Here is a 25,546-nt window from a genome sequence, read left to right on the forward strand (position 1 = left end):
GTCTCCATACAGCACCTAAGACTTTATGGTCTGAATTCTGGTCTGTCGAAGCCAATGGCAAAACTACCATTGGCTTCAACGAGACAGGGTCTGGCCCTTCATGTGCAAAGGGCTGTGGAGATATTGACTGGTCCACGGTAGGTAAAAACTGATTTCCCCCTTTTACAGATAGGGAAGCTGAGAGACACAGAGATTAGGGGACTTGCCCAAGGCCTGAGTGCAAAACTGGGATTAGAACTCAGGACATCACGCCTCCCAGGCTCAGATACATCCCATGTGGCACCCCCTTTCTCTTCTCCGTATACACTTTTATGAATCCATCCCTGGCAATGAAAAGCAGCGCTGGGTTTGTATCTTTTAATAGAGCATGTGGGTGGCTGTGAAGGGGAAGGGTCAAAGTCACTCCTATTTCTCCTGGAGGGTGTTATCCCCCGGCAGGTGAAGACTCTTGCTCCTGGAGGATTTGCTGCTCTTGGCCTTCAGCAGCATGGCCTGGCTGTTGGGTAGGATTCCCTCTTGGAAGACAGCAGCACCGCCCAGCAGCAGCTTGTGGAGGTCCTTGTTACGGCGGATGGCAAGCCACAGATGCCGCGGCGTGATACATCTCCTCGGGTCGTCCTGGGTGGCGTTCCCAGCCAGTGCCAAGAGCTCAGTGGTCAGGTACTCAATCACAGCAGCCAGGTAAACCAGTGCTCCACCTTTGATCCGCTTGATGCAGTGTCCTCGACGCAGCATCTTCTCTATATGGTCCACAGGGAACTGCAACTTCTCCTGAGAAAACTGGGACTTGGAGTTTGCCTGAGGTGCCTCCCTGGTCTTCCCTGGCCCAGACATGGTTGCAAATTCCTGCGGCTCAGTGGCTTTCCCTGCAGTAAGCAGCAAGATGAGCGAAACAGGCTCAGACTGAGGATTCAACGCTATGGTGGTGGGGAGAAGGGAGAGAGGAAGGATGGCAACCTTACATTTTGATTCGTCAGGTATGAACCAATGGGAAGCAAGATCCTTTATTAGCCAATGGGGATATTTCCTTTCTTTGTGATGTCATTTTCATTAACAGCCGGTTGACCTCTGCAGCTTCAAGGGAGAGGGGAAGACGAACGTGGGTCTTTTTAGAAAAGCTCTTGTGTAATATGATCTCAATTTACAGGGTAATTCCTTTAACTCATCCCGTTTACACACATCACGTGCAGAGGGGTGGGAAGATGTTGTCTTCCACTAGCAAACACATGAACCAGCAGGGGTTCTTCCCTGCGCACTCCTAGCTGATGGGCATTCATTGAACTACACAAGCTGGAGATGGAAAAGACCGAGCTGTAAACACTCCCAAAGGACCTTGCCCATCCTCCCTGTGTGGATAGAAGGTGCCCTCCTCCCGACCTTCAGAAACATGCCTCAGAAACACCTTTATACCAGATGCAACGTGCCAGATCGACAGCTCTGGATCCTCAGCAAAAAGGTACAAAGCTGGAGGGGCACAACTGCCTATATTTCCCCATGCCAAGATGCCTCAGTGCTGGCCCATGAAGCGTCAGTGCCGACTCCGTGGGTGCTCCGGGGCTCAAGCACCCATGGAAAAAAAATAGGGGGTGTTCTGCACCCACAAGCCACAGCTGTTCAGCGAGGCTGACATCTGGCGGGAGGTGCTCGGGGGAGGGCGGAGAGTAGTGAGCGGCATGTGGGAGGCCTCGGGGGAGGGGTCGGACCGGGAGTGGGACGAGGCGGAGCAAGGGCCGGGCCTTGGGGGAGGGGCTGAGAAGGGGCACTAAGAAGTGGAGTGAGTACAAAACTACTCAGGCTAGTTAAGTCGCAGGCAGCCTGCGAAGCGCTACAAAGGGATCTGTCAAAACTGGGTGACTGGGCAACAAAATGGCAGATGAAATTCACTGTTGATAAATGCAAGTAATGTACATTGGAAAACATAATCCCAACTATACATAAACAAGTATGGGGTCTAAATTAGCTGTTACCACTCAAGAAAGAGATCTTGGAGTCAGTGGACAGTTCTCTGAAAACATCCACTCAATGCGCAGCAGCAGTCAAAAAACCAAACAGAATGTTAGGAATCATTAAGAAAGGGAGAGATAATAAGACAGAAAATATCATGTTGCCTCTATATAAAAGCCTACAAGGAGTGGAAGATGGGTGGGATCAGCAAGGAAAGCTACCTTAGTGAGATCAGAACACGTAGGGATAAAGTGAGAAAGGCCAAAAGCCATGTAGAGTTTGACCTTGCAAAGGGAATTAAAACCAATAGTAAAAGGTTCTATAGCCACATAAATAAGAAGAAAATAAAGAAAGAAGAAGTGGGACTGCTAAACACTGAGGATGGAGTGGAGGTTAAGGATAATCTAGGCATGGCCCAATATCTAAACAAATACTTTGCCTCAGTCTTTAATAAGGCTAATGAGGAACTTAGGGATAATGGTAAGATGACAAATGGGAATGAGGATATGGAGGTAGATATTACCACATCTGAGGTAGAAGCGAAACTCGAACAGCTTAATGGGACAAAATCGGAGGGCCCAGATAATCTTCATCCAAGAATATTAAAGGAACTGGCACATGAAATTGCAAGCCCATTGGCAAGAATTTTTAATGACTCAGTAAACTCAGGGGTTGTACCGTACGACTGGAGAATTGCTAACATAGTTCCTATTTTTAAGAAAGGGAAAAAAAGTGATCCGAGTAACTATAGGCCTGTTAGTTTGACATCTGTAGTATGTAAGGTCTTGGAAAAAATTTTGAAGGAGAAAGTAGTTAAGGACATTGAGGTCAATGGTAATTGGGACAAAATACAACATGGTTTTACAAAAGGTAGATCGTGCCAAACCAACCTGATCTTCTTCTTTGAGAAGGTAACAGATTTTCTAGACAAAGGAAACGCAGTGGATCTAATTTACCTTGATTTCAATAAGGCATTTGACATGGTTCCACATGGGGAATTATTAGTTAAATTGGAAAAGATGGGGATCAATATGAAAATTGAAAGGTGGATAAGGAACTGGTTAAAGGGGAGACTACAATGGGTCGTACTGAAAGGAAGAACTGTCAGGCTGGAAGGAGGTTACTAGTGGAGTTCCTCAGGGATCAGTTTTGGGGCCAATCTTATTTAACCTTTTTATTACTGACCTTGGCACAAAAAGTGGGAATGTGCTAATAAAGTTTGTGGATGACACAAAGCTGGGAGGTATTGCTAACACAGAGAAGGACTGGGATATCATACAGGAAGATCTGGATGACCTTGTAAACTGGAGTAATAGTAATAGGATGAAATTTAATAGTGAAAAGTGCAAGGTCATGCATTTAGGGATTAATAACAAGTTTTGGTTATAAATTGGGGACACATCAGTTGGAAGTAACGGAGGAGGAGAAGGACCTCGGAATATTGGGTTGATCACAGGATGACTATGAGCCGCCAATGTGATATGGCCGTTAAAAAAGCTAATGCAGTTTTAGGATGCATCAGGCGAGGTATTTCCAGCAAATATAAGGAGGTGTTAGTACCATTATACAAGGCACTGGTGAGATCTCATCTGGAATACTGTGTGCAGTTCTGGTCTCCCATGTTTAAGAAGGATGAATTCAAACTGGAACAGGTTCAGAGACGGGCTACTAGGATGATCCGAGGAATGGAAAACCTGTCTTATGAAAGGAGACTCAAAGAGCTTGGCTTGTTTAGCCTAACCAAAAGAAGGCTGAGGGGGGATATGATGGCTCTTTATAAATATATCAGAGGGATTAATATTAGGGAGGGAGAGGAATTATTTAAGATTAGTACCAATGTGGACACAAGAACAAATGGATATAAACTGGACACTAGGAAGTTTAGACTTGAAATTAGATGAAGGTTTCTAATCATCAGAGGAGTGAAGTTCTGGAACAGCCTTCCAAGGGGAGTAGTGGGGGCAAAAGACATAGCTGGCTTTAAGACTAAATTTGATAAGTTTATGGAGGGGATAGCATGATGGGATAGCCTAATTTTGGCAATTAATCAAAGATCAATTGCCAAATTATCAGCAGGTAAGTATGCCCAGTGGTCTGGGATGGGATGTTAGATGGGGTGGGACCTGACTTACCACAAAGAATTCTTTCCTGGGTGCTGGCTTGTGAGTCTTGCCCACATGCTCAGGGTTTAGCTGATCGCCATATTTGGAGTTGGGAAGGAATTTTCCTCCAGGGCAGATTGGCAGAGGCCCTGGAGGTTTTTCACCTTCCTCTGCAGTGTGGGGCACAGGTCACTTGCTGGAGTATTCCCTGCAGCTTGAGATCTTCAAACCACAATTTGAGGACTTCAACAACTCAGACATAGGTTAGAGGTTTGTTATAGAAGTGGATGGGTGAGGTTCTGTGGCCTGCATTGTGCAGGAGATCAGACTAGATGATCATAATGGTCCCTTCTGACCTTAAAGTCTATGAGTCTATGAGTCTAAATCCATGGTACGCCCACATCTTGAATACTGTGTGCAGATGTGGTTGCCCCATCTCAAAAAAGATGTATTGGAATTGGAAAAGGTTCAGAAAAGGGCAACAAAAGTGATTAGGGATATGGAACAGCTGTTGAATGAGGAGAGATTAATAAGACTGGGACTTTTCAGCTTGGAAAAGAGGCGACTAAGGGGGGATATGACAGAGGTCTATAAAATCATGAGTGGCGTGGAGAAAGTAAATAAGGAAAAGTTATTTATTCCTTCTCATAATACAAGAACTAGGGGTCACCAAATGAAGTTAATAGGCAGCAGGTTTAAAATGAACACAAGAAAGTATTTTTTCACACAACGCACTGTCAGCCTGTGGAACTCCTTGCCAGAGGGTGTTGTGAAGGCCAAGACCATAACAGGGTTCAAAAAAGAACTAGATAAGTTAATGGAGGACAGGTCCATCAATGGCTATTAGCCAGGCTGGGCAGGGAAGGTGTCCCTGGCCTCTGTCTGCCAGAAGCTGGGAATGGGCGATAGGGGATGGATCACTTGAGGATTCCCTGTTCTGTTCATTCCCTCTGGGGCACCTGCCATTGGCCACTGTCAGAGGACAGGACACTGGTCTAGATGGACCTTTGGTCTGACCCAGTAAGGACGTTCTTACGAGAGCAGGAAGAGGCGGAGCAGGGGCGTGGCCTTGGGAGGGGGAGGAGCAGGGGTGGGAAGAGGCAATAAAAGTCACCAACAATAAAGACTGCCCTGGGCGGCGCGTACTGTAGGCTGGGGGAGGCTGTGGCACCCCAAATCGCCCAGCGTGGCCCCTGTGCTTGCCCTTCCCGCTTGGCCCCCGAGCCCAGGCAGGGTGGCTGCTCCTCTTCAGGGAAGCGTGCTGGGGCTGGGGCTGGGGACTTGGGGGGCTGGGGAGTCCCTGGGTGCTGGGGGCATGCTGCCTGGCTCTTGGGGGGGGGCTAGAGAGGACCGCATGCCGCCTGCCCGGGGGGCTGCGTGCTGCCTGCCTGGCACTTGGGGGGCACCCACCTGCTTGTGGGGGGGGGCGTGTGCTGCCTGACACTTATATGGGGGGAGGGGGCTGGTGACTGTGGGTGTGGGGGCTCTGGGCTCTGGTGGTGGGAGGGGCAGGGCCAGCCATGGTCTAGTCTCTGCAAGCTGGCGGGTCCCCCGCCACTCATGAAGACCACACAGTTAGAACATGGTTAACATTCTGCTGCTGATGCCTGAGCTGGACTAAAATGCAGCTCACTCTCCCAGAACTCTCATCCACTCTCTGCCACTGCAGGGCTGACAGGAGTAAAAACCAGGAAAAACCGTGTTGCTAAAATGTAGGAGCTCAGACGCTGCCTGTGCACAGGGAGTAAAGAGCAAGACGGTGCCACTTTAAAGTTCCCGCCACAATGAAGTTCAAGAAGAATCAAAGTTCAAGTAAGCACAGATGGGTCGTGTGCGCGTATTGCCCCTGCCAGGCCAGACCAAACAATGACAGATGGGCATGGGGCATTAAACCTACTGTGAAGCCTGGGACAAAGTGGATTTTTCCTCCTTATTATGTTGTACGCGAGCCTATGTGAGTCTTACTGTTTTACACACATACTGTGCGTGCCTCAGTTTCCCTGTGTATTGCACCAATGCCTAGGTGGTGGGGATAAGGGTGTGTGATTTTTGCTGAGACCCTCGGGGGCAGGTGAGGGTGTCCAGCTGCCTGCACATAGGTGAGGAGGGGGATGCGACCAGGTGACACTTTGCCCTGGACACGAGACAAAGACCAAGAGGAGGGCAACGGGCGTGTCAGAGGTTGGGTTGCTGGAAGCTGGGCAGTCTCCTGTTTGGGACTCAGAGGGGGTTTCCAGGATGTCTGGCCCGGGATTCTCCAAGATGGACTTTGCTGAAATTCACTGATTTCTGTACTAACAAGCTCTGTTCTACGCGGTGTTCCTGTTGACTAATAAACCTTCTGTGTTACACGCTGGCTGAGAGTCACGGCTGGCTGCAGAGTTGGGATGCAAGGCCCTCTGGCTTCCCCAGGGGTCCTGCCCAAAGGGAAGTGTGCAGTGTGAACGGGGGGAGGTGCTGAATGCTCTGAGGTCAGATCAGGAGGGCCGTAGCCAAGGGGGCTTTTTGCCCTGGACAGCCCTGAGGGGAGTCGCGTTACCCAGAGTCCTGGCTGGCTGCATACAGAGCAGTTCCAGAGCATCGGGCCTGTGACTCCATCACAAAGCCCAAGATGAAAAGACACGTGGGAGGAAGGATGGTTTTGTCATTAAGGCACAGGGCCAGCACTCGGGATACCTGGTCTCAGTTACCGACTATCACATACGTTTCCTCTGGGGCTTGTGTGCATTGCGTAATCTCTTGAGGCTTCAATTTCCATTTGCATAATAAGCACATAAGAGTAGCCAGACTGGGTCAGACCAAAGGTCCATCCAGCCCAGTGTCCTGTCTTCCGACAGTGGCCAATGCCAAGTGCCCCACAGGCATAGATGCCAACTCCATGGGTGCTCTGGGACTGGAGCACCCACAGGGAAAAAATGGTGGGTGCTGAGCATCCACCAGCAGCCTCCTTATCAGCTCCCTCCCACCCCCCCAGCGCCTCCCATCCCCCCCAGCGCCTCCCACCTGCCGGCGAGCCCCGCAGATCAGCGCCTCCCCCTCCCTCTCCATGCCTCCTGCCCGCTGCAATCAGATGTTTCGCAGAATTCAGGAGGCGGGGGCGGAGGTGCGAGAACAGAGCACTCTCAGGGAGGGGACGGATCTTGGGGGGAAGAGACGGGGCGGAGCGGGGATGAGAAGAGGCAGGGCAGGGGTGGGGCCTTGGGGAAAAGGGTGGAGAGTGGGGCCTGGGGCAGAGCCAGGGGTCGAGCACCCCCTGGCACTTTGGAAAGTTGGCACCTGTGCCCAGGGAGAATGAACAGAACAGGGAATCATCAAGTGACCCATCCCCTGTCGCTCATTCCCAGCTTCTGGCAAACAGAGGCCAGGGACACCATCCCTGCCCAGCCTGGCTAATAGCCACGGATGGACATATCCTCCATGAACTTATCTAGTTCTTTTTTGAATGGAGATAACAGCCCCCCCAAGGGGAATGCTGGTGCTTGTATAAGGATAAAATCACTCGTTTGTGAACTGCTTTGCTCCCTCTATGCTGAGCACCACAGGAGAGCCTAAAAATAAACCTGACTGTATTTGGGATCAAACACTAGAAGGAAGCTTGTATGGGAGAAGGGGAAGGAGACACATATCCATTGCAAAGCCGTAGCCCCTGGCCAGTACATTATATCAATGAAACTGGAGATTTAAAACTGAAAGCAGGCAATCTTTTTCACACAATGCACACTTAGACTGTGGAACTGCCTGCCACATGGAATCCAAGAATGCAATAAGATTCAAAGAGGAATTTGATGTTTGCATGGCTCACCAGGATAGTCAGAGATTCAATAGTTAATGCTAACAAAAAGGGAAGGGAGCTAAACCTTGTGTTTCATGGTTTAAAACAGTGGTTCTCAACCAGGGGTACATCAGCTCATCCAGAGATTTGCCTAGTTTTACAACAGGCTACAGAAAAAGCACCAGCAAAGTCAGTACAAACTGCAATTTCATACAGACAACATGGGACAGTCAGCGATTTTCAGTAACAATGCGCTGTGACACTTTGGTAGTTTTAGCTCTGATTTTGTAAGCAGGTAGTTTTTAAGCAAAGTGAACTTTGGAGTACACAAGACAAATCCGACTCCTGAAAGGGGTCCAGTCCTGTGGAAAGGTTGAGAGCCACTGGTTTAGAACAATCTCCAACTATTGGAGAGGAGGATAAAACTCTGAATGGGGCAGATTATCCCACAGCTACTGTGGGGTTTCTTGCATCTTCCTCCGAAGCTGCCCGCTGTCAGCGAAGGCACCAAATCCCTGCTCTGATCCAAGGGGGCAGGTCCTGTGTTCCTGCTGTCAGGTGGCCCAGACCCCGGGCTCGGGCCTCTGGAAACAGTGGCGCCAGACACCGTCACAGCTTGTCTGCCATTAACCAGAGCGCGGGTTGGGGTGGGGGCTGCCGTAGCAGTGCCCCCGGGTTCCCCTGCCAGGCTGGGCACGGCCAGGCCTCCCCCCTTCCCCGGCCTAGCCAGCAGCCCGGCCCGCTCCCAGCACAGCCGGGACGGGCGGGGAACGGGGCTGGGGGCGCATCGCGGCGGGACACCCCAGCGGCCCCGGGGGCGCAGCGCAGGACGCGCTGGGGAGGGGCGGAGAGCGGCGAGCTGGCGAGGGGGCCCTGCGGTGCCGCCGCTCCCGGCAGGCCGGGGCTGTTCCGAGCGGGGCCGCCAGGCGTCCCTGTGGCAGGACTCCCGGCCCATCGCGCCCCGCTCCGGAGCTTCCCGTCCCCCGGGGCGCCAGCAGGGGCGCGGCCGGGCGCCATGGGGAGGAAGAGGCCGCGGGCCGGGGCGCCCCCTGCTCAGGTAGGCCGGGGCTCAGGGCGGGCGAGCGGGGAGCTGCCCCGGGCCAGCAGCGGTCACAGCGGGGCCCGTGTCCGCTCCTGCCTCGGGCTGGCCGCAGGGGCTCCCCAGCCCCCGGCTCCCTCCGGGGAAGTCGCAGCCGGAGGGACGCCCCGCCTGCCCGGTGCAGGCGAGCTGCCCGTGGCGCCCTGGGGATGCTCTGGGCTGGCCGGAGACCCGCCTGCCGCTGCAGGTGCCCCCCGAGCAGAGCTCCCAGGAAAACAGCCCGGCTGGGCCGAAACCTGGCCGGGGGCGGGCACCCCGCGGTGCAGCCTTGTCCCGCTGCTGAATTACCCTCCCCAGTAAAGCCCTTGGGCCGGCAGGGGCCCATCCAGCCCCCGCATTTCCCGGCATTTTCTAATCATGGTTCGTTTTATTTGGTGGAATTTATTGTTTTATCCATTTTATGGGGGGCAGGGCGAGTCCTGGGTGGGGGCGTGTGGGGTCCTGCCCCCAGAGTGGGACAGGAGGTTGGCTCCTGTCTTTTTCTTCATTTCTTATCTGCTAATGTCTGTTGATTTCTGTCTAGTTTCCCTAGGGTGACCAGATGTCCCAATTTTATAGGGACAGTCCTGATATTTGGGGCTTTTTCTTACACAGGCATCTATCACCCCCCATCCCGGGCCCGATTTTTCTCACTTGCTATCTGGTCACTCTACGTTTCCCTTCTTTTTACTTTTCTATTGATTTTTATACCGAATTGCTGCCTTTACTTCACCACTGAACCGGGATGGGCTGTTAGCCAAAGCCACCCTCTTGATTAGAGACACCAGGTGGGTGAGGGCCTGTGGTTGACTGGACCAGCTTCTGTGGGGAGCGAGCCGAGATTTGGAGCTGTACAGAGCTTTTCTTCGGGTCTGGGAAAGGTCCTGGAGCCTCGCAGCTAAGTACAAGGTGGAAGAGATTGTTTAGCCGAGAGTAAGTCGTTAGGACCATTCAAGGTGGAGTGGCTGGTTAACATCTCTGCAGTCAAAGGACAAAAAGTTACAGTTTGTTGTAATAAGCCATAAATCCAGGGTCTCTGTTCAGTCCAGGATTTTTAGTGCCTAGCAGGGTTATGAATTTAAGCTCCCAGGCTTCTCTTTTGAAGGTGTTGTGCAGGTTTCCTTTGGGGAGGAGAACTGAGAGGTCAGATATGGAGTGATCACCCACAGGTGACAGGGTGTTTTTGTCTTTTAACATTTGCCTGTATGAGGTCATTTGAGAGCATCGTGATAGTCTGGTGTGACCCACGTGGTTGCTATCAGGGCATTTAGTGCACTGGATGAGGTACCCCACAGGTTGTGATCGGCATGTGTAGGACCATGGATCCTGAAAGGTGTGTTGTGGGCGGTGTTGATCATTGTAGCAGTGGAGATGTGTCTGCAGGTTTTGCATCTGTTCTGGCAGGGTCTGGTGCTGCTTTGAGTTGGTGTGACCAGGTCTGCGGGAACTTTGCGTCTGATGATGAGTTTGGAGTTGTGGGGGGCTGTTTGGTGCCCAGAAGTGGGGGTTCAGGAAATATTTCTTTCAGGATGGGGTCTCCATTGAGGATGGGTTGTTTGATGATTCCCCGTATGGGTTCCAGTGGGGGGTGGTAGGTGACAACTAGGGGTGTATAGTCAGGGGGCTTTATTTCTGTATGAAAGCAGGCTCTCTCGAGGTATGTGGGTGGCCCGTTCCATGATACAATCTAGTTCTCTGGTGGAGTATCCATAGGTGCCGACTCCGTGGAGCACCCACGGGGAAAAATTAGTGGGTGCTCTGCACCCACTGGCAGCCAAGCTACCCTCCCTCCCCCACACCACCTCCTCCTCTCCCCCACGCATGCCGCGGCCCTGCTCCTCCGCCTCCCTCCCAGCACTTCCCCCACTTGGCAGCGTGCTGGGAGGGATGGGGAGGAGCGGGACTGTGGGCGTGCTCAGGGGAGGAGGCGGGGAAGAGGCAGGGCGGGGATATGGGGGCAGCACAAGGGTGGGAAGAGGTGGGGCAAGGGCAGGGCTGCATGGAAGGGGCAAAGTGGGGGCGGGGCCGGGGGCAGGGTACCCAGGGGAAAGTGAGGAAATCAGCGCTATGGGAGTGTCCTTGTTTGGTGAAGGCGGTTTTGAGTGTCTTAAGGTGTGAGTTCCGGATTTTCGCCTCAGAGCATATTCTGTGGTATCTGAGTGCCAGGCTGTAGATAACAGGTTTCTTGGTGTGTTTTGGGTGGTGACGGGACCTGTCAGGATAGGTGTGGAGATCTGTGGGTTTCTTGTATGTAGTCATCTGTAGGGTTCCATTGCTGAAGCTGATCAAGGTGACCAGGAAGTTGATGCTGGTGTGCAAGTGTTCCAGAGAGCATTTAATGGATGAGTGGTGGTTGAAGTTGTGGTGGAAATCTATGAGGGAGTTTAAGTCGTCTGTCCAGAGGATGAAAATATCATCGGTGTATCTCAAGTCTATCATTGGTTTTGTGGTGCATTTGTCCAGAAATTCTTCTATGTATAATAATAGGGTGGCATATTGGGGAGCCATCCTAGCACCCATGGCTGTTCCCATGGTGTGGACTAAGTGTTTGTTGAGTGTGAAGTTGTTAGGAGTGAGGATGACTTGGATGAGTTTGATGATGTGTTTGGTGTGGATCTCTCAGGGTCATCCATTGTCTTGCAGATATTTGAGGTAGGCAGCGATACTGTCATTGTGAGGGATGTTATACCTGGAGATATACCTGTCTCCTAGAACTGGAAGGGACCTCGAAAGGTCATCGAGTCCAGCCCCCTGCCTTCACTAGCAGGACCAAGTTCTCATTTTTGCCCCAGATCCCTAAGTGGCCCCCTCAAGGATTGAACTCACAATCCTGGGTTTAACAGGCCAATGCTCAAACCACCGAGCTATCCCACCCCCCAATGTTAGGTTAGGGAGGTTGTTAAAGTTGCAGCGTTTGTGGAGGAAGCTGATTGTGTTCTGGAAGAAGCTGGCCCTTTGTGTGATGAGTGGTTTGAGGATGGTTTGAGTGAGTCCTGATATTCCTTCAGTAGAAGTGCCATGGCCAGATACGATGGGTCTGCCTGGGGTCCCCTGTTTGTGTGTCTTTGGAAGCATGTTGAAGGTCCCTGGGGTGGATTCGTGGGGGGTGCGTTTGTAGGATTTCTCTTTCTTGATTGTGGAATTGTGGCTTTTTGGCCCTCTAACCAACTCCTGTTAAAGAACTTCCAATTTTCAGTCAAATTTTTCTGTCTGTGTTTTTCTTCCCAGTCAAATTCACTGAAAATTTTCCTCAGCGTTGGGAAATTAGCCCTTTTGAAGCACCATGTATATGTCTCACTGGTTGGGACTGTCCTGTTTGCCTAGACTGCATGTAATCAGGTCATGATCATTGGTCCTGAGGCAACCACAGCTTCCAGTGTAGTGGTTAATGTAGCTTTGCCAGCCAGAATGAGGTCCCACAGTTACCCTGTGTTGGGGGCAACACCTTTCGAGTTAGACAAATAATAGCCGCATTGCTGTAGTGTCTAGACGCGCTTGTCAGAGCAGATGCCATTCGTTAGACTGAACAAAAAAATGGTTCCTAATTTTTAGAAACTCCTAGTGAGGTTTTATTACTGGCTGCATGGGGCCCCCCAACACATCGTTCCAAGTTGAAGTCCCCCCGAGTGGCCCAGTTTTTCTGTCCCCACATTACAGACAGGTGCCTCTGGAGAAACTCACTCTGTTCTTTGGCTTGATAAGGTGGTGTGTGCCGGACCCCTCCCAGTACCCCTTCCTGTGCTTTGCAGTTAGCACATTGATCCAGATGCATTCAAGAGCCTGAGGTTCTGAGATATCAAAAACTCTAAAACAGGTGTAGAAATCTGTCCCCCCAACAGCTCTTTTAGCCCCTCTGTTCGTTCTAAACAGGTTATAACCCTTCATTTTAACATGGCGGTCTTGCAAATTGTCCCACCAAGCTTTAGTAGTTATAGAATCGTAGGACTGGAAGGGACCTTGCGAGGTCTCTAGTCCAGTCCCCTGCACTCATGGCAGGACTAAGTATTATCTAGACCATCCCTGACAGGTGTTTGTCCAACCTGCTCTTAAAAATCCCCAATGCTGGAGATTCCACAACCTCCCTAGGCAATTTAGTCCAGTGCTTAACCACCTTGACAGTTAGAGTTTTTCCTAATGTCCAACCTAAACCTCCCTTGCTGCAATTTAAGCCCATTGCTTCTTGTCCTGTCCTCAGAGGTTATGGAGACCAATTTTTCTCCCTCCTCCTTGTAACAGCCTTTTATGTACTTGAAAACTGTAATGCCAGTTGTATCAAATTCCTTCTCATCAGTGAGAACTTCCAATTCTGTCTGCTTGTTACCCAGATTCCTACATTGGTATAGAAGCAATAGAAACATTTCTTCCCTTCCTTCTCTGTCACATTCATTCAGATTGTTTGTGAGACGCTGAGTGTGAGTTTATATCACCTTTGCTTCCTTAACACACTCTCCCTCCCCCTTTATTGTTAGTTTAATGCCCTCCTGGCTGCTCCAGCTAGTCTCCAACCAAGATTAGCCCCCCACCCCCACCTGTGAGATGCAGGCTGTCCTCTCCATACAGCCCCCTCTCCACTGGAATGTGAGGGGCAGCTGCCAACAAGCCCTTATAAACTCAGAATGGTCTTTCTTTTCTGCTGCTTGGCTGCTTGCTCCAGACCCCGTGCGCCCCCCTCCAATTTGTTCACTTCAGCTGCCCTCCATCCTCACCCTCTCCCTGCCCTTGCCTCCCCCAGTCCCCGACTTCCTCTCCTGCATCTTCCTTTGAGCTAATCAGTTCCTGTGTTCCCTTCCCTCCCACTCCTGTCCTGTTGTAGGCCGACCATGTATAATAATTAGGGCCCTACCAAATTCACGGCCATGAAAAACGCGTCACAGACCATGAAATCTGGTCTTTTGTGCGCTTTTGCCCTATACTATAGAGGTTTCATGGGGGAGACCAGCACTTCTAAAATTGGGGGCCCTGACCTGAAAGGGAGTTGTGGGGGGGAGAGTCACAAGGTTATTTTAGAGGTGGTGTTGCGGTATTGCCAACCTTACTTCTGCGCTGCTGCTGGCGGCGGCTCTGCCTTCAGAGCTGGGCTCCCAGCCAGCAGCCGCCGCTCTCCGGCTCCCCAGCTCTGAAGGCAACACCACCGCTCGCAGCAGCGCAGAATTAAGTGTTGCAGAACTGCAACCCCCCCGCACACACACCCGCACAACTCCTTTGTGGGTCAGGACCCTACAATAACAACACTGTGAAATTTCAGATTTAAATAGCTGAAATCATGAAATTTACAATTTTTTAAATCCTATGAGCCTGAAATTGACTAAAATGGACGGTGAATTTGGTAGGACCCTAATAATAATGTAAGAAAACCCTTACCCTTTGGGTAATCTGTAACCCAAATTACAGATCTAAACAAAAATATTGTGGAAGGTACCTGACACTTTCATGGTTTGCTCTGCTTGTGTGTGGAAGTGACTGGCTTGGTGGCAGCGCTGCTGAAAAGGAGCTGGGGGTTAGAGTGGGGCACAAATTGAGTATGGGTCAGCAGTGTGATGGAGTTGTGAAAAAGGCTAACAGCATTCTGGGGTGTATTAACAGGAGTGTCGTACGTAAGACACAGGAGGTCAGTGTCCTGCTGCGCTCACATTAGTGAGGCCTCAGCTGAAGTCCTGTGTCCGGTTCTGGGCACCTCACTTCAGGAGAGAGGTGGCTACAGACACCTGTCAGGGATAATAATAATTGGAAATATACCAATCTCCTAGAACTGGAAGGGACCTCGAAATGTCATCGAGTCCAGCCCCCTGCCTTCACTAGCAGGGCCAATTTTTGCCCCAGATCCCTAAGTGGCCCCCTCAAGGATTGAACTCACAACCCTGGGTTTAGCAGGCCAATGCTCACACCGCTGAGCTATCCCTCCCTAGATGTTTATTTGGTCCTGCCTCAGTACACGGGGCTGGACTTTCGATGACGACCTGAGGTTGCGTCCAGCCCCGCGTTGCTCTGATTCTGGTATTGTGTGTTACGGCTCCTTTCCCAGCTCAGGTTCGTCTTGCCCACTTACGCTGTCAGCTCTTTGGGGCCGGGGCTGTTCCTTTGTCTGCGTGTGCGAAGCACCCAGGGCAGTGGGGCGCTGGGTTTGCCTGGGGCCTCTGGGCACTACCGAAATGCACGTATTAGATAATAAAAGCATGTCTGAGTGGAGGCCGGATCAGGCCTGGCTTTCCTGTTAATATCCTAGGATAGCTTATGCACCATCCGAATGAGCCACGAGAGAGCTCTGATAAGGCCCTGGATAGTGTCCGTCAGCCCAATGAGCCCTGAGAAAGCAAAGGGGCCTCCTGTTCCCTTCCAGGACCTTGACGTTACACCCATGTGAGGTGCTGTGATCAGATGACAGCTGGGCTGCCCTCAGGACAGGTGCCTCCTGTTCCCTTCCAGGACCTTGACGTTACACCCATACAAGGTGCTGTGATCAGCTGACAGCTGGGCTGCCCTCAGGACAGGTGTCTGCTGTCAGGCTGGTGCACACAGGTGTAACCCTCCTGCCGGGCGGCAGGTGTCAGGAGGTGGGAGCAGCAGCAGGGGCTGAGTGTGAAATGCTTGTGATTGCAGGGCCGGGTGACGTTTGAGGAGGTGGCCGTCTGGTTTTCCCGGGAGGAGTGGGAGATGCTGGCAGACTGGCAGAAGGAGCTGTACCGGGCCGTGATGCTGGAGAACTATGAGAATCTATTTCTTCTAGGTAACAAGTGACTTGGGCTGGAGGATACGGGATTTTGGAGGCGTGGTCACCGCTTCGTGTTCAGACACGTTCAGAATCCCTTCGATAAGCATTTGAAATATCCTGGGATGGCCTGAAATAACCTGTGCCCTTTGTAACATTCACTCAGGTATTAGCCATGCAGCCGCCGTGCTTGCCAATACAGGAATCAGTTCAGCTAAAAGGAGCTGGCCAGTAGCCAGGAGAGAGCCCTAGCCCCAACCAAGCTAGCCTGGCTAGCACTAACTTTGCTGCCGATTGGTTTGGTGACCTCCAAATATGCAGGGATCCACAGATGTGAGTGTCACAGATCCCAAGATGGGTTTTACATTAACCCTTTGTAGGGGGCATCGTCAGTAATCAGTGATGCACTTCCAACCCTGATGATTAGTTAGATTTTTGAAGCCATCTCTGCAGTACAAGAGTAGAAATTGATGTTTCCCTTCAGTGAACGTTAAAACCAGATTGACATTTAGAGCCCTAAAATCAGGCAGACAAGTGAGCTCTGCAGGTGCCAGGGGCTGGCTCTGTCCAAACCTAATGCATTTCTCTCTCTACATAAGCAGGCCATGCAGATGCCAAACCTGAGATCATAACCAAACTTGAACGAGGGGGAGAGCTGTGTGTTGAGGACCAGCAGGCCCCGGAGGGGAGAGAAATTCTTCCAAATGCTTCCAGGGGTGAGTATTCCCAGTGACTGCTTAGACCCAGCTCTGTCAGCCCTGCAGCTAGCCTGGGACTTTCCCTGAGCTACAATATCAGGATTTGGGCTGTTGAAGTTAATGCCAGTTTTGCCTGAGTTGAGACAGATCAGAACCTGAGACGAGAATTCAAAGTGCAGCCCATTATAAACGGGGAGTTTTCATCAAGATTAGTGAAGTAAAAGCAGCATTTTATAAATGAACCTCTGCCCCTTGTAGGACCTTGGTACCTAACCACCACGAAAATCGGCTGGGATAACTGCCAGCTAACGTGGTTCGTCTAGTACAGGGGTGGGCAAACAATGGCCTGTGGGCCGGATTTGGCCTGTCAGGGCTTTGGATCTGGCCCCCGCAGCTCCCATTGGCTGGGAACGGTGAACCTCGGCCAATGGGAGCTTCAGGCGAGGTACCCGCAGGTGAGCGCAGTGCGCGGAGCCCTCTGCCACCCGCTCCTCCCCAGGGGCCACAGGGATGTGAGCAGCGCGGGGCCAAGGCAGGCAGGGAGTCTGCCTTAGCCCTGCTGCGCGCCGCTGCCACCCCAGAGCCGCTCAAGGTGAGCAGCGCCGGGCCGCAGCCGGCACCACGAACCCCTCCTGCATCCCAACCCCCTGTCCTGAGCCCCCTTGTACACCCTGTACCCCTCCTGCACCCCAACCCCTTGCCCTGAGCCCCTTCCTGCACCCCGCATCCCCTCCCACACCCCGCACTCCCTCCCGCACCCCAACCCCCGCCACACCCCTCCTGCACCCCAACCCCTTGCCCTGAGCCCCCTTGTACACCCTGTACCCCTCCTGCACCCCAACCCCATTGCCCTGAGCCCCGTCCTGCACACTGCACCCCTCCCACCCCCCGCACTCCCTCCTGCCCCCGACCCCCCCCCCCACCCCGCCGGCACCCCAACCCCGTGCCCTGAGCCCCCTTGTACACCCTGTACCCCTCCTGCACCCCAACCCCTTGCCCTGAGCCCCGTCCTGCACACTGCACCCCCTCCCACCCCCCGCACTCCCTCCTGCACCCGAACCCCCGCCACACCCCTCCTGCACCCCAACCCCTTGCCCTGAGCCCCGTCCTGCACACCGCATCCCCTCCCACACCCCGCACTCCTCCCGCACCCCAACCCCCTGCCGCACCCCGCCTGCACCCCAAACCCCTGTCCTGAGCCCCCTTGTACACCCTGTACCCCTCCTGCACCCCAACCCCTTGCCCTGAGCCCCTTCCTGCACCCCGCACCTCTTCCCGCACCCCAACCCCCTGCCCCAGCCCTACATTCATGGCCCTGCATGCAATTTCCCCACCCAGGTGTGGCCCTTGGGCCAAAAGGTTTGCCCACCCCTGATCTAGTAGCTCAGGTGGGAGAAGTTAGGCAGCAGTGCTAACAGCTTGGGGTTCAAACCTGACTGACGATGCAGAAAAGAGTGGGTGGGGTTGCTGCAGGTGAACAGAATATCATTGGTTTTTTTCTCTGTTTCCATTTAAAAAATAACTAGGAAATTTCATTACAAAATCCATGTCAAAATAACATTATTTGGGTTGCAGAGTCAGACGCTCCAAGGCTAGGAAATGCCAAATGTATGTTTACCCTGCAACTTAAATTCAGCTCCTTGTATCATTACGATCTTTAATTACATGATCACATACTGGTTCTGCACAGGACCCTGGCCTCATTCAGTGCACATGGCGGATGTACAAGGGGGTGGAATTATGTTTGCGTGGGCATGTGTCAATCTGAATTTTCCAACATTCTGATGCTTGGCTTTGCCACCGAAATAACGTTCCTTTAATGCAGTTGTTCTGCATGGAATATGTATGAATTTTACCTTGAGTGTGTCTGTAACTTGACCTTTCACAGTGGTTAGACAGTTAATTCCACCTCATCACGATACAGATTTCTAATATGAAGCCTATCATCCGTGCGGAATTTCTCTGTAATTTTCCATCAGGGAATTGGTCCAGGAAGAAAACTAAAAGGGAGTCGGACCTGCAAGAATGTCGTGGAAACCCAGAAGCTCAAGGGACCTCATCAAAAACATTCAAAGAGAAAGTTTTGTGCAAACAAACCAGAAGATCCAGCAAACTCTCCAGCGACCCTGATCTCCAGAGCTGCAGCACAAAAGAGAAGCTGCTGAAATGTACCGAGTGTGGGAAAAGCTTCACCAGGAGGCAGAATCTGAGCACGCACAAGAGAATCCACACTGGAGAGAGACCTTACGAGTGCAGCGAATGTGGGAAGAGGTTCAGCCGCATGCAGCACCTCGTGTCGCACCAGCGAATCCACACGGGCGAGCGTCCCTACCAGTGCACTGAGTGCGGGAAGCGCTTCAGCCAGAAGTCCAACCTCCTCACGCACCAGACCATCCACACGGGGGAGAGGCCCTTTAAATGCACAGAATGTGGGAAAAGGTTCAGCCAGAGAGTCTACCTGACCCAGCACCAGAAAACCCACACGGGAGAGAAGCCGCATAAATGCCTGGAGTGCGGGAAGAGTTTCATTCAGAGGAAGGTGCTCCTGACGCACCAGAAAAGTCATGCCGGGGAGGGAGGGCCCTACCTATGTGCCGACTGTGGAAAATGCTTTACCACACGGCCAGGGCTGAGGTATCACCAGAGAATCCACACTGGGGAGCGGCCGTACCCCTGCGCCCTGTGCGGGAAAGGTTTCGCCACCAATTCCCGCCTGAAATATCATCTGCGGATCCATTCGGGAGAGAGGCCTTATCAGTGCAGCGACTGCGACAAGCGCTTCCGGCACAAGTCGGCTCTGGCCTCCCACCAGGGCATCCACACCGGTGAGAGGCCTTACAAATGTACCGAGTGCGGGAGCAGCTTCCGCCGCCGGAACGGGCTTGTCAAGCACCAGAGGATCCACACGGGGGAGCGCCCCTACCCGTGCGCGGAGTGCGGGAAGAGCTTCAGCACGAGGAGCACGCTCACGGATCACCAGAGGACCCACACCGGGGAGAGACCTTACAACTGCAGCCACTGTGGGAAAAGCTTCAACCGGGTCTCGCAACGCCGCAAACACCAGAGAATCCACACGAAAAAGCGACCGGAATGTGCCGAGTGCGGGAAAAGGTTCCGGAGTGAGAAGGAGCTCGCCACGCACCAGAGGGTCCACACCGGAGAAAAGCCATACCAGTGTCCCCAGTGCCAGAGGAGCTACCATCGGAAGAATGAACTGGCCAAGCACCTGAAAAGCCACGCGGGGAAGAAGCCATAACCTTGTGCTTATGGAAGCTGGGCGTGGACAGCACCACACTGGACATGTACCAGCCCTCCGGGCCCAGCACTGCCCCATTCCAGGAGTGTCTCCAAGAGACGTATCTGTGAGTTAGGAATGTGGGGAGGAAGCAGGAGTGGTCTTGGGAGGGCAGGGTGTGGTCAGGGAAATATCTCCCGACTGCTGCCCCTCTTCAGGGCCTGAGCCAGGATTCCAAGGTGCAGGCGGGGCTGGAACCCTCTGTTCTTAATACTGAGGGATCTAGCTGGTTCTGTATGATGCATCCAGCCTCTCTTTCACCAGACCCACAGAGCAAGGCAGTCTGGGAATTGTAGGCTCCAGAGAAGCCAGGACTGTAATAGGCCTGTTGAGGAAGGGCTGGGGTGGGGTATGTAAGAATCTGCCTTCCTTCAAATGTGGGAGAGACTCAGAGGAAGCCGGGAGGGGTCTCTGAGAAGAAGGGGCAGCTTATCTATTGTTTGGTTTGGTTTGGTTTGCTCATTTTACAGAGACTGAACTTTTGATTTAGGGGTTGTCTACACACACGTTTGCACCAGTTTAGTTAAACCAGTACAAGCCCTGTATGGACACTCTTAGTTAAGTTTATTTGGGCTTAGATTAAATCTGTTCTTGGTCAGTTTAAAATAAATGAAGTAAGCCTGGTTTAAAGAGAGAGACAAGTGTTCACATGAGTTTTTGGTCCTTTTAACTAAAGAGGGTCAATATCAGACCTGTTAAACTGGTGCAGCTGAGCATGTAAACGTTTGGGATTTGAAGTGACTGTGGGACATTCCCTACCTCGAGGGGGGGACTGTCCAAATTCCAGAAAGCTCAGGGAGTGAAAAGCCCTGACCCACAGACTGGGCTAAGGGGAAAGGGTTTTGTTTTAAAGGAGGGCCATGGCTCCTTGTTTGGTTTAGCGGAGTGACTGGCCTCCCGTGGCTCTGCTCAAGTTAAGGTGGAGAACTCCGTTCTCTGAAATGCTGCCTCTTCTAAGTGCTGTAACTTGGATTGCTTGGAAAGATACATATGGAAACAGGTGGGGAAAGTTTCCCTCTGAAGTCGAATCTTGCACAGCCCCTGAAAATTCCCACAGAAACGGCTGCTTTGTAATAAACATGCTCTGGTTCAACCACAAAATACAGGCTTGGTGCGGGGATTGCGGGGTGGGGTTCTGTGGTCTAGGCTGTGCACGAGGCCAGACTAGCTGATCACAACGGTCCCTTCTGGCCTTAAAATCCATGATTAGACCTTTAGCCGTGTGGTTTGTGCAGAAGGAAGAGAACCCCGAGTAACTGTCGGTAGCCACAGTGCCAGGCCTTGTAGCGGGTGGGACAGGCAGCCTCCACCTGCCAAACCTCATAGATCAGAGCTACCGAATCAAGGCCTAACACTGCGTTGGATGCAAAGTCAGAGTGTCGGGCCAGGGAGCTCCCCAGATTGCAGGTAGCCACTGGGGATGCTGAACATCAGGAACCAAGTGTGTCAGCAGCTGGAAAGGAGAGTGGGGAGGAAAAATCAAACCGCAGAGCTCAGTGGTGTTGGCAATTGCAGCTGTTGAGAACCTGCTCTCGGAACACGCTGCGTGCTAAGCAGTTGCATGGAAAACAGCCAGGTCTGTAATATTCAACTGGCTGGGTTCCTAGGGATGCTCTGGGCTCTGGCTGTAAAACAGAATGTCCCAGAGCGTAACAGGAGAGCTACAGAGACAAAGGGCTGCTTCCAGCAACAGCTCAGGTGAAGTGAGATCAGACCACCGATGTGCATAAGAACGGCCGTACTGGGTCAGACCAAAGGTCCATCTAGCCCAGTGTCCTGTCTCCCAACAGTGGCCAGTGCCAGGTGCCCCAGAGGGAATGAACAGAACAGGGAATCCGCACGTGATCCATCCCCCTGTTGCCCATTCCCAGCTTCTGGCAACCAGAGGCTAGGGACACCATCCCTGCCCAGCCTGGCTAATAGCCATTGATGGATCCATCCTCCATGAACCCTGGAGAATGGGAGGGATTGTATTGTTATTTTGTAGGGTACCATTTTGGCTGGTAAAGATCACAGAGATGCTCGGGGGATCCATGCCCACAAGCCCCTGAAGACGCAGACACTTGGCCCTTCCTGAATTCAGCAGTGTAACTTACCTATGGCTGTGGGGGCCGCTCCTCTGGGTTCTGCAGGGAGGCACTGGAGATAAGTACACTTGGTGCCTCTCTTCCCCAGCTGAGAAAAATCACCCCGACTCCCCCTAGCACCCGAACACCTTGCTGACCCCACCTCCCTGCACAGACCCTTGAGTTGAGCAGGGTCCATGCTTGCTGTGGTATGGCGTCTGCACAGTTCACCCAGGAAAAAAGGCGTGAAACGGTTGTCCGCCGTTGCTTTCATGGAGGGAGGGGGAAGATGTACCCAGAACCACGAGCGACAATGTTTTTTGCCCCATCAGGCACTGGGATCTCAACCCAGAATTCCAATGGGCGGGGAAGCCTGGGAACTATGGGATAGTTACCCACAGTGCAACGCTCCAGAAATCGACGCTAGCCTCGGTACATGGACGCACACCGCCGAATTACTGTGCTTAGTGTGGCCGCGTGCACTCGACTTTATACAATGTTTCCTAAAATCAGTTTCTGTAAAATTGGAATAATCCCGTAGTGTAGACATACCCAGAGTCTCTCCATGCGAAGCCGATTCCTCCCTGCTTCCTGGCCAGCCCAAGGAGCCACCTCCTGCTGGTTCCCAGCCTGAAGGAATGCTCAGGATCCCGCGGCAGGGCAGTGGTACAGGGGAAGGCAGGAGGGTGGAATCCTACTAGGGAGGGAGATTTTGCTGTGACTCCCACCCTTATTTCCCCGCAGCCAGGAATCCTCCCCCTCCCTGCTCCAGCATGGCAGCCCCCACCTCTGTCAACTCCTCCACCAATATGAACTATTTCCCTGGTGCCAGCCTCGTTTCCCAGGGTTACAGTGTGTTCCACTGATCTGCTCAGTGGCTGCTTGTTAGATACAGCAATGCTATGACTGGTATCCGGGGAGCTCACAATGAAGGGGAGCCAGGTCCGGGTACAAACCTCGCCTGGCAGTTCCTGTGTCCCTCTGTGCCTGGGCAAGTCACTTCCCTTCTCGCTCCGTTCCCCCTCTGAAAGAGGGACTCTCATGCTGACTTACCATAATGTGTATATATATCTAAAGGTTTCAGTGGGGGATAAAGTTTGTCCGATGCCTGGGAAGAGGTCCAGCGTTACAGAGCTCTGACAACGAAACAAGCGCAGCTGTTCTAACTGGAGGTGAGAGGACGAACATGAACTCGGACCAGGCAGCTGTAGAGGAGCTAAATATTTCCTGCTATTAAGCTTCTCTCGCTTTCTTTGCTGGGCGTTTGGTTTTGTTCCACCACGAGGCTGTAGCCTGACGTTGCAGAGTGGAAAGCCTCGAAATGCGTTTCCCTTTGAGGATCAAAATGTGCCTATAGTTGGCAGGTCAAAATCAGCTGCTGCTGCCCTCTGAAAGCACCTGCCAGACAGCTAAGAATTAAAGAGCTGGGTGTGGCTCGAAAGCTTGTCTCCCCAATAGCAGCTGGTCTGATAAAAGACATCACCTCCCCCACCTTGTCTCGCTAATCTCCTGGGACTGACACAGCTACCACACCACTGCCATTGAGGCAGGTCTGTTCCATATCCGGGGCAGTGCTGGGAGGGGGGGGTTGTGGGGGCTATTGCCACCCCAATATTTGCCTTAGTCCTCCCATAGCCACCCCTCACAGAGCTGGGTGCCCGGCCAGCAGCTGCCACCAGCTCTGGCCACCCAGCTCCTGCCACTGGGGCAGTCTCCCCTTCTGTGGCTGGCGTGGCACTGGGGGAGCATGCCCAATGCTAGAGGTGGGTGTGCCCAAGTGGGTCTCCGCTGAGCAGGGGGCTGGGGGGGGCAGGGCGCCTCTGGCTCAGGAGTGGGAGCTGCAGCTGCTTCTGTACTGAACAAGCATTCAGGCTCCTGAGGGCTTGATTTAAAGAGACAGCGCGCTGACACACTCAGGCACACAGGCCCCACACACACTCCGCCCAACACACACATTCTCTGTCTCTCTCACACAGTCTCCCACATGCACTCCCACCACACACACACACACACACTCTCCCTGCAACATGCACAGTTTCTCTTGCCCTCACACCCTTGTATTATTGTTGTTACTTCTTGGTACTTCCTGTCGAAATGCGCAAGACACACACATTCTGGTATCTTTCAGAGTTCGTTAAGGATCACAGTGCTGTTATTTTAGTTTCTGGTCTGGTCTGTGCATTTCATAATTTTATTTCTCTCTCGTGCTTAAATTGAATTCTTTGAGTAGCGAGTGCTAAAATGCCTAACCTGTCCTGGCTGGAGTAATTATCATTGTTACATATTGTGCTTTGTCATTTATTATTTAAAGTGGTACAGTCAAATAATAATAGTATGCGTCTAGAATGTAAATTTAGCTTGTACTCACCTTAGCAGTGCCGGTATAAAAAAAATAGCTAAACTTTAGACACTGTGCAGATGAAGGTTGCTTATTTTCAAATTGTATTTTTAATTATATCTGTAAAATAATTTAATACAGATGAAAATAAATGTGGTACCATGTCTGCTACTAATAGTAATGACAGAGTCAAACGGTAGTGAGTCATGTACATGATTGAGATCAGTAAACATAAATGCTGAACTAATCAGAAAAATAAATTCCTGTTAATAAAAGAGAAAAACTTAACCACATGTTAATATTAAGTAAATATGTTTATAGTGGAGTGAGAAACAATTGACTAAAATAGAGTAGATAATGGCAGTAACACAGAGTGTGTCTGTAAGCAGATTTTATTTATTTTTATTTATCTCTACTATCGATAGTGTACAAAGTATCAAACTTGTGTTGCTGATATCTGTGTTAAGGCTCCAGAATTGACACCTCAAGGTTTGGGATTGGGAATATCGTGCTGTATTATCTCCTGATTGTTCTAAACTTACATATAAACTTAAAATGTGGCTTTAATTTGTGTGTGTTTGTTTTTTTCTTTCTTTATATAGAAATTAGATGCAGGGCTCCTGTCAGCTAATTTCTAATTATGATCTGCAAAGAAACTAGAGTTTTCAGGTGCCTAAGTAGCCCTTGGAATCACGGATAAAGTTGTGAGCCCTCCCCCCCGCCCATCTGAAATGGGCCCCTGTAAGGAGGGTTTGTGGAATTTAGGAAAAAAGGTACAAAAATTATGGAATATGTATACAATTATGGGATGGTGAATGCTGCATTATGGGAAGCTGATCCCATGCTCCCAGTCACCCCTGTGCAACCGTTTGGGCCCCAGCATGTGTTCCCAAAATACAGTGCAGTGGACGGTGATGAGCTGCACAAGGGATACATACCCATTATGCACCGCACTCTGAATCAAAACAAGCGCTCCTGGGCGTATGCTCACCGCTGACACAAGGAGCCAACCAGGCACATGCACAAGTGACACCTGTATGCTGACATAACTTAACAAGTTTGTAGTGTAGATATGGCCTTAGATATATGAATTGTTCGGGAGAGGTAACAGCAAAAGTATGAGGCGAGGCCGAGATTCACTCAGGGGTTTAGACTCCTACTTCTGCGGATCTGGGCCTCCTGCATCTGAAAGGCTGAAGATCAGACGGGCACATGAAGAGAAGCCAATCTCATTTATTTCTTTTTTAAATGTCAGGACTTGGGGGTGCATAACTCATGATTTTTGAATGTGTGTGGTTGTCAAGCAATCTTGGGGCTGTAGATGTGTGTTCAGTATGTTGTGAAGGCCAAAACTATAACTGGGTTTAAAAAAGAATTAGATAAATTCCTGGAGGATAGGTCCATCAATGGCTATTAGCCACGATGATTAGGGATACAACTCTATTCTCTGGGTGTGCTTAACCTCTGACTCCCAGAAGCTGGGACTGGACGACGGGATGGATCACTCAGTAATTTCCCTGTTCTGTTCATTCCCTCTGAAACACCTG

The 25,546-nt window shown here is 51.6% G+C and overlaps 3 protein-coding genes across 4 annotated transcripts in view; 2 read left to right on the forward strand and 1 right to left on the reverse strand.

Moving 5' to 3' along the window:
• The window catches only part of LOC120397138 (zinc finger protein 420-like), a 43,343-nt gene extending 23,114 nt beyond the window's left edge, over positions 1-20,229 (forward strand). The window contains exon 5 of the mRNA XM_039522682.1: positions 18,456-20,229. Coding sequence (XP_039378616.1) covers positions 18,456-19,556 — 1,101 coding nt within the window. The 3' untranslated portion in view covers positions 19,557-20,229. The remainder of the gene's footprint in view (positions 1-18,455) is intronic.
• On the reverse strand, positions 344-997 carry LOC120397136 (histone H2A-like). The gene has a single exon (XM_039522679.1). The coding sequence runs from the start codon at positions 832-834 to the stop codon at positions 406-408; it is 429 nt and encodes a 142-aa protein (XP_039378613.1). The 5' UTR covers positions 835-997; the 3' UTR covers positions 344-405.
• On the forward strand, positions 1,073-24,566 carry LOC120397137 (protein ZNF783-like). Of its 2 annotated transcripts, XM_039522681.1 has the most exons (4): positions 1,073-1,456; positions 15,494-15,620; positions 16,202-16,318; positions 22,739-24,566. In XM_039522681.1, exons 1-4 carry the CDS (start codon positions 1,388-1,390, stop codon positions 22,753-22,755), a joined length of 330 nt encoding a protein of 109 aa, XP_039378615.1. In that variant the 5' UTR covers positions 1,073-1,387; the 3' UTR covers positions 22,756-24,566. The 2 variants fall into 2 exon arrangements, 1 of the variants encoding a protein (XP_039378615.1); XR_005593679.1 differs by lacking the exons at positions 15,494-15,620; positions 16,202-16,318; positions 22,739-24,566 and adding an exon at positions 5,716-6,053.
• Positions 24,567-25,546: the final 980 nt, after the last annotated feature.

This window comes from Mauremys reevesii, linkage group 2, assembly GCF_016161935.1.
Source record: "Mauremys reevesii isolate NIE-2019 linkage group 2, ASM1616193v1, whole genome shotgun sequence".
Classification (NCBI taxonomy): domain Eukaryota; kingdom Metazoa; phylum Chordata; order Testudines; family Geoemydidae; genus Mauremys; species Mauremys reevesii.

Bases quoted from the DNA above. Each gene is read 5' to 3' on its own strand.
- LOC120397136 (XM_039522679.1), bottom strand. From the start codon at position 834: ATGTCTGGGCCAGGGAAGACCAGGGAGGCACCTCAGGCAAACTCCAAG.
- LOC120397137 (XM_039522681.1), top strand. From the start codon at position 1,388: ATGCCTCAGAAACACCTTTATACCAGATGCAACGTGCCAGATCGACAG. The intron at 1,457-15,493 runs GTACAAAGCTGG...TTGTGATTGCAG, and splicing joins TCTGGATCCTCAGCAAAAAG to GGCCGGGTGACGTTTGAGGA. The intron at 15,621-16,201 runs GTAACAAGTGAC...TCTCTACATAAG, and splicing joins TGAGAATCTATTTCTTCTAG to CAGGCCATGCAGATGCCAAA.